This window comes from Polistes fuscatus, unplaced genomic scaffold (genome assembly GCF_010416935.1).
Source record: "Polistes fuscatus isolate 324 unplaced genomic scaffold, CU_Pfus_HIC Scaffold22, whole genome shotgun sequence".
NCBI lineage: Eukaryota > Metazoa > Arthropoda > Insecta > Hymenoptera > Vespidae > Polistes > Polistes fuscatus.
In genome coordinates, this window is record NW_025113099.1 from 2,233,705 (window position 1) to 2,246,603 (window position 12,899).

Below are 12,899 nucleotides of genomic sequence, written 5' to 3' on the forward strand. Positions count from 1 at the left end.
TCATCATCATCACCATCATGAAATTGAGACTCGAGAATTGATTGTTTTTTTGATCTCGTTGATCTTGTCGTCATATTCGTCGTGTCTAAGTATGTAGTTATACATGTTAGGTAGGTAAAATGTAAGTAAGAGAAGCGCGAAAGAGGCGGCTACGAGAAAGACCGCAAGCAGATGGATTAATGTAAAGGCGGACGACCCTAACAAGCGAATTATCTCAGAGATATATTGTGCCGCTTCACGGGTGGTTAACTCTGTGCAGAGTGACTCCCAAAGAAAGAGAGAAAAGAGATCCCAAGAGAGAAAGAGAGAGAGAGAGGAAGAGGGAGAGTTGGAATTGAGAAGGAAAGAAGATAGAGAAAAGGGAAAAAAGAATAAGAGAAAGAGGAAGAAAGAGGAAGAAAGAGGAGACTGGAAAAGATTAGCCAACTTCGAAGTCGAGATGACTGCGGCTTGTCTCTCCTCCAGCCGGTAATGCCTTGTAAGCTCTACTAATCTCTTTACCGGTCGTCTCTCCTGATTTATCGAGATGTTTTCATTGTCTTTGCTGACTTTTAGTCGTCGACCGTAAAGATGGCCACGAGAAGGCCAATGCTCTTATTCTTTTCTATCTTACAGATATATCTTTTATCTTTTTTAGGTAGTAACCATTTTCACTCTTACTACAATATTACATTATATATATCTTTCGATAACATTAAATCTTTTTATTGTATATATCGTTTATAATTACTAAATAAATTATTATAATGATATCTAAATATATTATTGTAGGATTGGTGAAAAAATTGGGCCGTTGGACAGACTGGACCGGGACTCGAACCCGGATCTTCCGCTTTCCGGGCGACTGCTCTTTAACCAATTGAGCTATCCAGGGCCCACCGTCCAATCTCCTCACGAACGCCTACTTAAGTGTTTGGCTTGGAGGTGCTCGCATCCCACATTATTGTGCAATATGTTTTATAGAATACAAAACGGATAAACGGATGTCTCGTTTTAATGTTACGAAATTCCAATCCTATCTAAAAATATGAATAAATATTTGTATTCTATCATAAATGATCATTTTTACTTGCTAACTATAATACAATTTGATCAATAAAACACATCTAACTATATTATTATACTAGATACGATCGAGAAAATAAATCTTGTAATTCATCGTACGATCCCTCCCTCCCTCCCACCCCCTTCCTACCCGTTCGTAATCCCTTACACGTTGTATCAAAACTCTCGGCATCTCAAACGTAGGAAAGTTTTTTTTACAAAAGATGTTCCTCTTTTCTTCTCCAAAACGATTCGCCATCATACGCGAATAGAGTAGAAGCAAACGAAGAATAATATTTTCTTTAGACGATGACACACGAAACTTTTCTCTCTCTCTCTCTTTTTATACGAGAGAGAAAAAGAGAGAAAGTCCGCCTTCGCGTCTCGACGATGAATTTTTCTGCGGCACGCACCAACGAGCACAGGATTTAATGGTGGTACATTGCACCCTGAACATAAATTCTATGATCAAAGTGCATCGTATCGTCGAGGCTGAACTTTAAGGATTTGACGCGATTAAGTTCCTCCTTCATTCCATTCCCTTTCCAACTCTTTCGATGATTTTCGTAAATCTCTTTGATTCATCATTCTTTTCACGTCAGGATTGTTCCTTTCCAAAAGGAGCCGGTAACACGACTAGACGCGACACGAAGACGAGAAACTCTCTCTCTCTCTCTCGGCACTTTATCGACTTCGACTCGTACGACAAATCGTCGAACTTTTAAGAGTATTTCGAAAAAGAATCCTTCGTTGCGTAAATATCCGAATGGGGTGTATGTAAGAAAGAAGAAAAGAAAAAGAGAGAAAGTCGTCTCTGGCTATAAACTACGCGTGCATGGATGCATTTACGAACTCTCGCTTGCTAACCTCTTTCGTATACGAAGTACGAGTAGAAGAATAAAAAGAAGGGTAGTGCTAGGTAGAAATGATGGTGGTGGTGGTTGCATTCGCTTGTTTTCCCCAAGGGGACAAATTTATAACTGTCTCTAACTGGAGAACTTTGAGAAAGAGAGAGAGAGAGAGAGATCAAAAGTCTCGAACCGCGAGTTCGAAACATCTCCTAGGTTTTTCGAACGAACGAATAAACCTTGCAGCAGCTTCCACTACTACTATTTTACAACTACAACTATAACAACTATATCATCGTGCACCCTCTTCAAACTCATCTCCCCGTTCCACCCCCTCCTCGTTTTCCAATATGGAACGCGTAGTCACTCGATTAGCTCGGACGTTCGTCTTCGTTCCAGTTCGATGATAGTCGATCGAGTTTTCACCAAGTTTTCTTTAGTATTCTTCTTTCTTTCTTTATTTATTTATTTATTTCTATTTTGAGGAAGAAAAAGAAGTGGGGTGGTATAGGAAAAAATATTATCGGAAGACTCCAGCAATCTTTTTCTTTTAATTCGTTTGACTAAGATCGATGGTACCTTATCCACTTTGTCTCGATAAATTAAACAGCTTTTCTAAATTCTAGCGAGCTAGAAGAAGTAGAGAAGCTAGGAGAGTAGGAGCGACCTAGGTTTTTAGAGTTACGATTGTTTTCATCCTCGCGAACGTAAGCGCGTTCTATTTACGTCGGTTTTGTGACGAACGCCGGTTTGATCTTTTAGAAGAAGCTAGCTAGCTTGTTTCTTTTCTCTTCCCTACACTTTTACCTAAACCTGTTTACCGAAAAACTTATATTTACGAGCATATGTCTCGCGAAGGATGCTCTTACTTGAAGGAAATGCGTTTAGCATCGAAATCAAGTTAAAGAAAGTTACAAGAATTGCTCGATGTTTATTTTTAAATAAATCCGAACATTTATCGAAACATCAATCGGAAGAATTTATAGCGACGATCGAATAATCTATTGTTGGATTACTAAAAATAAGGAAGACAAATATAATTGGTTCTTTTTGTATTTTTTCCCTTTTACATTTTCGAATAATCGTAAAAATACTCTTTGCGTCAATTGAGATTTAAAATTGGAACGAGATAAGGATTAATCGTGTTATAGTAGATGAGAAAAAAAATAGATATAATCGTAATTTTATTATCGAGTTTAACTAGAACAAAAACGTAAACGAAGAATTTCCCGAACTGTCGACGCGATCGTAGTGGGCGTTTATAAATTTGAAGAAAAATGAAGAAGAAAATAAAGGAATCTCTGACGTCGGTGGAAATATTATTTATTTTTTTCGTAGAAATGAAGACGTATGAGAAAGACTTCTCACGTTTCTAAGAGGCAACCGTGACGCGTCATTATAATAATTCTCGACGGAGAATTTGGTAAAGAAAATTGTGCTAATCCCTTTTTAAAGTGACCCGAACCGTCTCTTAAACGATACGTCGGTTTAGACATAAGTAACGAATAACAGGTAGGTCGAGCTACGAAAGAAGAAGAAGAAGAAGGAAACAGGTATGAAGAGAAAAGAAGAGAAAGAAATTCGAAGAACAAAAACAGCAGCAGAAGCAGCAACAGCAGCAGCAGCAGCAGCCAGCAATCGGACTCCACAGGTGCTTCCGTGAGTGTAGGTGTTCCGTTCGTTTGGATAACCACACGGACTACGAACCGAGGCGTTAGAACAAACACACCTTCGAGAAGAACTTTCTAACGGCAAGCTGATGTAGTTGATGGTGTATTACATCTATACACCATCACGTTCCGTCTATTTTATTCCTATTTTCATTTAACTTTGATCCCTGAAAATCTAACGCAAGATCATCATCTCATTTCATCTACCTGCTCGTTCTTGTCTCGCAAAAGTCAAACTTACCAATCCAAAAATAAATCTCTGCTCTTTCGAACTGCAAATTCTCGGTGAGGTCGGTGCTCCGAGACAAAGAGGAAGAACAAAAAATAGGACGAAAGAGAGACGTGAGTTAGTGAGAGTGTAAGAGAGAGAGAGAGAGAGATTAAATTTGTAGGACTTATCGATCGGGAAGATTTCGTAAGAGCTACGTGTTCCATTTTCGGTACGAGTACCAATTTCCTCTTATATTACGTACAATTACACGATTATAATTCAATAATATTACACTTGACGCGTATAGAAATTCACAAATTAATCATAAAAAAGAAAAACTGGTGTGTGTACTTATATACGCACGTAAGAAGTTATACTTCTTTGCCGTACGAAAACGAACATAACCTCAATAACCTCAAAAATAACAACAACAAAAAATTTATTATTATTATTATTAATTTTTAAATTTATTATCGATATTTATATATTAGAAAGAATAATAAAATATCATAATATAGATATCAGTCCACACTAAATATAAGAGAGATATATCGAATAACTTCACGCGTCAACAGTCATGGCGCGGTTACAGATTAGTTCTGGCTTCGATCATTTAAGTCAAGCAGCGCTGCGTACGATTAGTACTTGGATGGGTGACCCGCTTGAGAAAAAAAGGGGGGAAGAAGAAAAGAAGACAACTTCATGCCGTATACTTGAAATTGCTTTGCCGCGCGTCGTAAATACCGACAAACTTCATGGTGTCGATTTTTCGTGTCGCTCGGAACAAAATCACTTCCCATTACATTTTCCCCAACGCGCCAAAAGAAGTATAACTTCAATATATAAATAAAGATTAGTAAATTATTGAAAATATAAAATCCTAAGACATAATTCGTCGAATAAATGAAAGAAAAAGAGAAAAGATGAAGGAAACATATATTTCGAGAGAAACCCTTAACTTTCATAGAATTCTAACGGGGAGGTTGGGAAAGGAGCAATGAATGAATGAATGAATGAATGAATGAATGAAGGAAGGAAGGAAGGAAGCAAAAGGCACCCTCGGCTAGCCTATCCGGTACTTTACGAGCAAGAAGAAAGCGCTCGAGGTCTTACGCCTCCGTAAATCCGTCGATTTGCGCCTCAGTAAATCCGGAAAGCAGCTTTGCTGCTGCTGCTACTGCTGCTGTTACCTTCTTCTTCTTTCCTCTCGTCGGGCACGACGCCCATTAAGTTCTACCCCTATAACCCAATGCAGAAAAAAGAAAAAGTAGATAAAAATAGAGAAAAAAAAAAAAGAGAGAGAGAGAGAGAGAGACCTTTTCACCTTTAAAATCGAACACAAAGTAACGTGTAAAGGCACGTACCGTTTTCTAACATTCTCGCCATTAACCCATTTCGATTGTTCGTATTTTTTCAAATCAAATACCGCGGACGGTCATGAAAGTTGCAGCGATAGAAAAGAAAATAAAAGAAAAAGGTAAAAAATAAGAAGAAAAGAAAAGGGAACCGTGCGAGAGTGTTGGAGTGTGTGGGCGTCGGTGACGTTCAGTTGAATCTCCGAGAGAAAGAGAGACAGAGAGAGAGAAAGTGAAAAGAAAAAATAAAACTATGAAATGATGTAGAGGAAAAAGGGGGTGGGGAGGAGGATGGGAATCGTCGAAGAGTGTTTTACGATCACCGATGAACACGGATCAACAATCGGAAGGCGATACCCGTCTCAATGAGCCGCAATAAACTGACTTTATTGTGGGTTCTAAAAGTACGCAACCGAAGAAGCGCGAACGCATCTCGTAACGGTATCTGCCTACCACCACCACCACCATACACTCATTTCTACCCCCCTCTCTTCTTTCTACCCGGTATACCCCTTAAAAACATGCCACCTTTTTCTCTCTCTCTTTCTTTTTTTGTTTTTCTTCTGGTGAAAGATGTGCACGTCTCACGGCTTTCGTCTTCAGGGGCTCCAAATTTACTCGAGATTTACGACACGTACGACGACATATAACGCGTACAGAAACGTATTACGTATTATATAGACACACACACACATTTATTATTTACGTTTGCATACACGTGTAGATTTCTTAAAGTTTTCTTTCTATTCGTCCACGAGCGATATATAAAACCCAGAGACATTATCTATTTTCTTCGTTGTATTTTCTTACGATCGTAAGTTCCCGAAGGAAAATGATAATGACGATTACGCAAGACCGAAGCCCGGTCGTTCGCCTTTCCATCTTACGCGAGATTACGTCAAGATTCGATACACTCGGTGTATACCGATGTAGACGTGGAAACCAGACGAGGAAAACAGATCGATGCTTTCTGTCTCGACCGGAGGAGGAGTCGCCGCCACCTTTCTTTCTTCTTACCCTACTACCGTCAAGAAAATCAACTGACAAAAAAAAAAGAAACTAACGATAAGTGAAAATAATCTATCGAAATAACTCGCGAGGCGTGAGACAAATTTTTAATGAAATTTACGTTATCTCTCATAGATCTTTTTTAATCTTATTTGAATTCTTTTTATTAAATATTATTCCCATCCCGAATGAACGATGATGAAATTAATCGATTAAACGTATGATTTAAATAATCGTTGATATCCGAATGATTATTCAATGAACGCTAATAAAAACTACCGGCACACCTTTATCGATCTCTTTAGATGAAAACGAATAGAAATAAATTGATGGGATAATAATCGTAGATACGAGATGACGGGTGGTTAAATCCGGAGGTCGAAGACTCCTCCACCGAATAACATTTTATCCGAGTCGTTTGTTTTCTGTGTTACGTAAAGCTTCCTTCTTACTTTCTATCTTTCTTATCTTATTCTTTTTCTTTTTTTCTATCTCTCTCAGAATCCTTTTTCTCTTCGTAACTTACCGTCGATGAATTTTTAACGAGCGTCGGTGGTACCATCGTAACATCGACGATAAATAACGCTCCCCATATACCAACAACTCGACTACGCTTGTTTTCTTCACCTTACTAAGGAATTACGTGATTCGCAATCGGTGGATAAATTGTGGAACGTACAAATGGCCGATGATGATCGTCGGGAAGAGGCCAATCGTTTATATTGCGACTTTATCGAACGAACAACAAACCCAAAGAGTAAAACGTACATCTAACGCATAAGTGCATTCTTCCCACGTTTGTCTTCTTACGAACTTCTTATTATTATCAGACAGGGTTCTTCCAAAAAGAAAAAGGTCCCAATTCCCAATATGTTTCCTTTCCGTTATTTCGCATTCCTTCGATCCTTTTCTTTACCGCTTCTTACGCGAAAGCGAAGATTATGAAAAAAGAAAAAAAAATTAATAAGCTGGATTTGCGCGTGACTCTTTGAAAGAAACGCCCCCTACCCCCCGTGCGGCTTCCTCGAAAGAACGAGAAAATAAAATAAAAGTAAAAGAAAAGAGAGAGAAAGGGAAGAAACGGTTGTTTCTATTGATACTTTTATAAATTATCATCTATAAAGTTGAAAGATAATCGAGACACCTTTCTCCTACATTTTTTTCAATCGTACGACCCTCCTCCTCCTCCTCCTAACGGTAGAAATTTGTCCGAACGATTTGTCAGCTCCCAAAAAAGTGCACGCCGAGACGAGTTTGTTCTTTTTCTTTTTCTTTTCATTTCTTTTCTGCTATCTCTCATTCTGACAGGGTCGAACCATCGAACGTGGTCACATCGGAATAACAAAAAACACTTAGCCAAAGGTTCGCAGATAAATAACGAAGCGTGGAACTCGCGTAAACGTCAATCTCGTTGACCGTTCGTTCGCATGATCGAGTCGACACTCGCTCGCGGCAGATTTTGGTGTACGGTGCTTTAGAATACACACGCGCCGTTGATCGGATATATTATTTATGACCGTTGGTTAAGGATATGTGCCGACGAGGAGGACAATGAGGAAAGAGAAAAAGAGAAGTATTCAAAAAAACAAACAAAAAGTTCCGAGAAAAACAGAGAACCGTACCCCCACCCCTGTCCTGTCGGAAGGAAATTCATGGAAGAAGTTCGTTCGTTCGAGTTAACATAAAAAAAGAAAAAAAAAAAAATAGAAACCACGTTGATGACCTCGATGAATATAACCATTGGTCGAGTTTAACAAAAAAAAAAAAAAAAAATAGCCAGTAAGTACGTCGTACATTTACGTCACTTATGAACGAGGTGAAAAAGAAACACGCAGACGCATTTCTACACGGTATGCAATAGTATTCGTTGGCTGTTGAATTCGAGACGGAAATATACTCGACGACAATGCTCATCACTCGTTTTGCGATTCACAACCGAGTAAGTACCTGTACACAGAACACAACAGGTACGCACAACCTGTCTCGTTGTCCTACGCGTTCGTATATTCTCACGTACAAAAGTACTTTATTTTGTCTCTGTTCATCGTAGACGAGTAGCAAGAGAAAGAGAGAGAGAGTGAAAAGGAAGAGTAAAACCGTGAGAAAGATGAGGAGGAGGAGGAGGAGGAGGAGGAGGGAAAAAAGGTAAGAAAAAAATATAAGAGGCGCGTCGTATGCGAAGGCACGGATTCCATCGTGATACTCGAAGCTTCAGGGTGACCAAGTCAAGGCCTCGCTTTTCTCTCATCTTCTTGACTCGTGTGCCCTTTCTCGTCGTTTCCTTTTTCTTCTTCATTTCGTTTTATCTTTATTTTTTTTTCTATCTTCGAACGTATCTCTCTCTCAAAGCGTCCTTCTTTCTCGTTCTCTCTTTTTTTTTTTTTTACAGATTTTCTACCATCTACCGATACTCTGGATCTACGTTAGAAACGACCCACTTTCGTCAAATAAAAAATAGAAAAGAAAAAGACCGAAGGCATAGTAGAATAGAACGGGGAGGAAAAGAAAGAGAAGATAAAAAAGGATGGGGAGGAGAAACAGAGGGAGTGCGAGCAGGTAAACGTGGAATCGCGATTGGACTTACGCCAATTCCTCCCGGGGATGCGCCGCCGATTTGAAATTCAACACGATGAATGCTTTGCCGGCCTCCTTCTATCTTTCTTTCTTTCTTTCTTTCTTTCTTGCTTGCTTTTATACTATACTCTTTTTAACTTGACTATCCCTCTTTCTCTATTTCTCTCGATATCTAGAGAAAATAAGATAAAAGAAGGGAGAGAGGCCACTACTCGCTGCTAAACTGGTTCGACCCTGTAATATACGCGGCCAGGCCAAAGTATATATTCCAGTTCGCTAACCCAAAGACCGGAAGTATTGGCAGCCTCCTCGAGTTTGCCAAGCTCCCCGAGAATCCTTTTAATTCGGATTGGACTTTTAATCGGGCACAACTACCCCTATTTTTCTCCCGTTCGCTAATCTTCCCAAAATAGAGGGTACGATATACATGGCCCAGAGAATAGTCGTAAACGAGCTTCGTTAACGAGTTTTCTAGTCAAATTATTTCGACGATTGGTCTTGATTATTATAATCCATGGATTTAAAAGATCTAATATTATAATATCTACGAAAAAGCGTAGATACTAAAACGATGATTAAGAAGGAAATGAAAAAATATATGCGAAAATTCTATGAGAGAAAGATATGTAGGATTCGTGAAAAAATTGGGCCGTTGGACAGACTGGACCGGGACTCGAACCCGGATCTTCCGCTTTCCGGGCGACTGCTCTTTAACCAATTGAGCTATCCAGGGCCCACCGTCCAATCTCCTCACGAACGCCTACTTAAGTGTTTGGCTTGGAGGTGCTCGCATCCCACAGATATATCTATCTTATATACACGTGGTCGTTGGGGTTTAATCGAAAATAATGGAATAAAAGTCACGACGGAGAAAAACTCGGACCAGAATGATCGGTCAAAATCTAATCGCGAAATTGATCGCGGTTACGACACGCGAAATGTTACGTCACCGTCGACGCGCCCGAGCCAAAACGTTTCCAACGAAAACGTAATATATCTCCTTCCAGGGTGAGATGAGAGAAAAATAAAAATAAAAATAAAAAGAAATAGAAAAATAAAACATGAAACTTTCTCGCGTGTCCGCGAGTAAGAAGAAATTCAATTTTTCGATGAGGTCAAAGAACGGAAAGAGGACGACACGTTGGAAATCGTCGACGTCTCTTCCTTTCAAAAGATATCGCGAACGAAGGACGTGCTTGTTCAGGGGGCGTAGGGTGGGAATGGTGTTGATAAGTTGGGGGGTTAGTTCTCGTTGGTTCCTTTGGTAACCGTGACGGAAAGTCGCGCGATACGCGCTGAGGGCCCTTTGTGGAGCAAAACGATGGGGATTTGCGAACTAGCCGAGCGTCCTTGACTCGGAAATATTGCCGAGGGTTTCCCTTTTGACGAGGCTTGACAAGGCGTAAGAGCCATCATCGTCGTAAGACCGAGTGTCTACCATACGCGAGGGTTCGACCATCGTTCCTTCCTTCATTCCTTCCTTCCTTCTTTCCAGTTTTTTTTCACCCTTTCTTTCTTTATCCTCCCACGGAAGGAATCTTTCATCCATTGTCTTCATTCGCGAACACGAGTATTATTTTTCTTCGATGAACGTCGACGAATCGCAACGTTCAATCGTCAAGTAGTCAAAGATCAACCTTAGTCAGACGCAATCGATCATAGAACTAACGTAAGTTATTATTATCAGGAAACGTAGTATCTGGCATTAAGTAAAGCTTCCCTTGCTACGGGGAGAAAGAAATAAAGGAAAAGAATCGAATGAAAAATAAAAAAACAAGAGTTCCATTTGCTTGAAACTCCTCTCGAGAAAGGATTCCCTGAAAAGCTTTTACATCGTCCAAGAGGAATGGATTCTATGCAACGTCTTTACCGTGGATACAACTAGAAACACCAACGGTAAATACAACAACAACGACCAAGAAGACCACGAGAAAGTGATTCCTCCTCTCTCGGTCTGGTATTTCGCACTTTGCCACGCGTTCTACCATCCATTTGTATCTCTTTGCGATTCGATTAGTCATCGGGCTAATGCATCCCTCTCGAGTTTACAAAATAAACGTACAATTTTGCGAATAGTTAGCATCGAAATTATTAACAATTATTTCTATAATCAAAGTAAGATTTCGTCCGCACGTCGATGAAAATGATTATCGTTTAAATAATGATCTCTCGCCAAATGTTTCCTATTAACTGACGAATTGTTCAAACGAATAATACAATTGGATCGTTTTAAAATGATCGAACGAAGAATTGAAAAAAAAAAAAAAACGGTAGCGAGCAGTCTGTTATTATTACTATCGAGTTGCATAGCATGAGAGAAAGCTAACGAGAAAGGAACTCGAAACGAGTCTATCTCTTTAATCCAGCAGCCTTGGAGGAACCGGCGGCAGCAGTAGCAACGGCCGGCCGAAGCCAGCCACGACACTTCTCACCGCCGCTAGCAAATTCTCGCCTTTTCTTTTTCTCTCTTTCACTCTCTTTCCCTCGGTCCTTGCTCTTTCTTCCTTTATCTTTCTTCTTGCGGTCGGTTAATACGCTTTCTCTAAGTCTTCGCGATACCCACGGCTTTTCCAATGAAAGGAAACTTGGTGGAAGTTAAAACTTAAGCCACGATTAATCACTATCAAAACGTTTAACGCGAGTGAGAAAACAAAAGGAAAGAAAAAACAAAGAAAAAAGAAGCATTCCAATTGGAGAGTCGAAAACGTAAAATAGCGTGAAAGAATTTCAACCATTTTTTTGTTCGTTAGATAAAAAAAATTCATGAAGGCGGATATAAAGTAACGAAGTGAACGCGTGCTCAAAGTACGTTAGCGTGTTTGTCGAAACAAAGAGTGCTAGTAACGATCTTATACTCGTATTGTTTTTTATAAGATACAAGATAAAAAAGTATAAAAGAAGAAATATATATAAGGAATAAATGACGCGAGAAAGAAAGCGCATCGTGCACTGACCTTATAACGAACATGTGTGTCCCGTGGTCCCTGGATGGACAGTCATTGGGTCTCACACGGGGTGGCTCGTGGCTGTAGTTAGAGGAGGATTCCTGGCACTCGAGCAAGTATCCACTTACGCAGGCATGCACCGCGTTCGCGCGATACGAATCCGCGTCTGAGTTGGCGTTTCTGGTGGCGGTGGTGATGTTACCACTGGTGCTGGTGTTGTCGCTGCTAGTATTACTACTACTAGTACTATTACAAATGCTATCGCTATTACGACTATTATTATGACTATTATCACTACTAATACTGCTAGTGCTGCTACTACTACTATTACTAGCGGCGACGGTGCTCTTGAGGATCAGGCGCGAGCCCACGGAGGAGGCGCGTGCACGTAGCGGCGCGTAGCCGCAGGATCCTCGTGGCACCCGTTCGAACAGGTTGATCGAAATCTTGATCCCTGCCTGATCGCACCGTCGTCTTCCACCACCGTACCACGACTCCACTTTCGATCCTGCCACTTTCCTTTTTAATCCTGCCACTTTTTATCCGCGAATTAATGCCGATCGAGATGATCCCACAACAAAATTTTATGAATTTTCTTTTTTTGTTTTTCAATCGCGAGTGATATTTTTTGTTCGTCAAACGATTGGTCGAATTCGTCTCTTTATTTTCCCACGTAAAAACCAATGACTCGGTTGCGATTAAACGAACCGTACCGGTGCGTGATTATGGTACAAATACCAATGGTTAATTAATATGCAATTAAAATACGCCGTACGAGGAGTACGCGTTACGTGTACTCGTACGAATCGAATTGACTAGAAAGGAAAAGGATTCGACGACGAGAACTCCGAAGACGATGACGAGGAATAAGACGAGGACGACAACGACGGTGGTCTCGTGGCGGTGGTCGATAGCGCGGCGCTCTACTGACGTCGCGACGCTTCGTCGTGTCGTGGCTCGCGGCTCCTGTCCGCCCCCTCCACCCCCCGGACCCGCGAGCGCGACCACCACCCCCGCAACACCCTCCGGAACAACCCGGAAACTGACGAACCTCTGCTCCCGCCCCCGCAAACTACCCTTATTTCGTACCCCCACCATTGCAACAGCCACCACCAGCTCAGCCAACGAAGGACGAACGACTCGACTCCTCCTCCTCCTCCTCCTTCTTCTTCTTCTGCTTCTTCTTCTTCTCCTCCACCACGATATCTACCCCTCCTCTCTCGCCTACGATCCTTATTCTCATT

The 12,899-nt window shown here is 40.7% G+C and overlaps 1 protein-coding gene across 1 annotated transcript in view; it reads right to left on the bottom strand.

The window, feature by feature from the left end:
• The window catches only part of LOC122517981 (fibroblast growth factor 17-like), a 112,481-nt gene extending 99,897 nt beyond the window's left edge, over positions 1-12,584 (bottom strand). The window contains exon 1 of the mRNA XM_043636617.1: positions 11,665-12,584. Within this exon, the coding sequence (XP_043492552.1) occupies positions 11,665-11,678 (14 nt within the window). The 5' untranslated portion in view covers positions 11,679-12,584. The remainder of the gene's footprint in view (positions 1-11,664) is intronic.
• Positions 12,585-12,899: the final 315 nt, after the last annotated feature.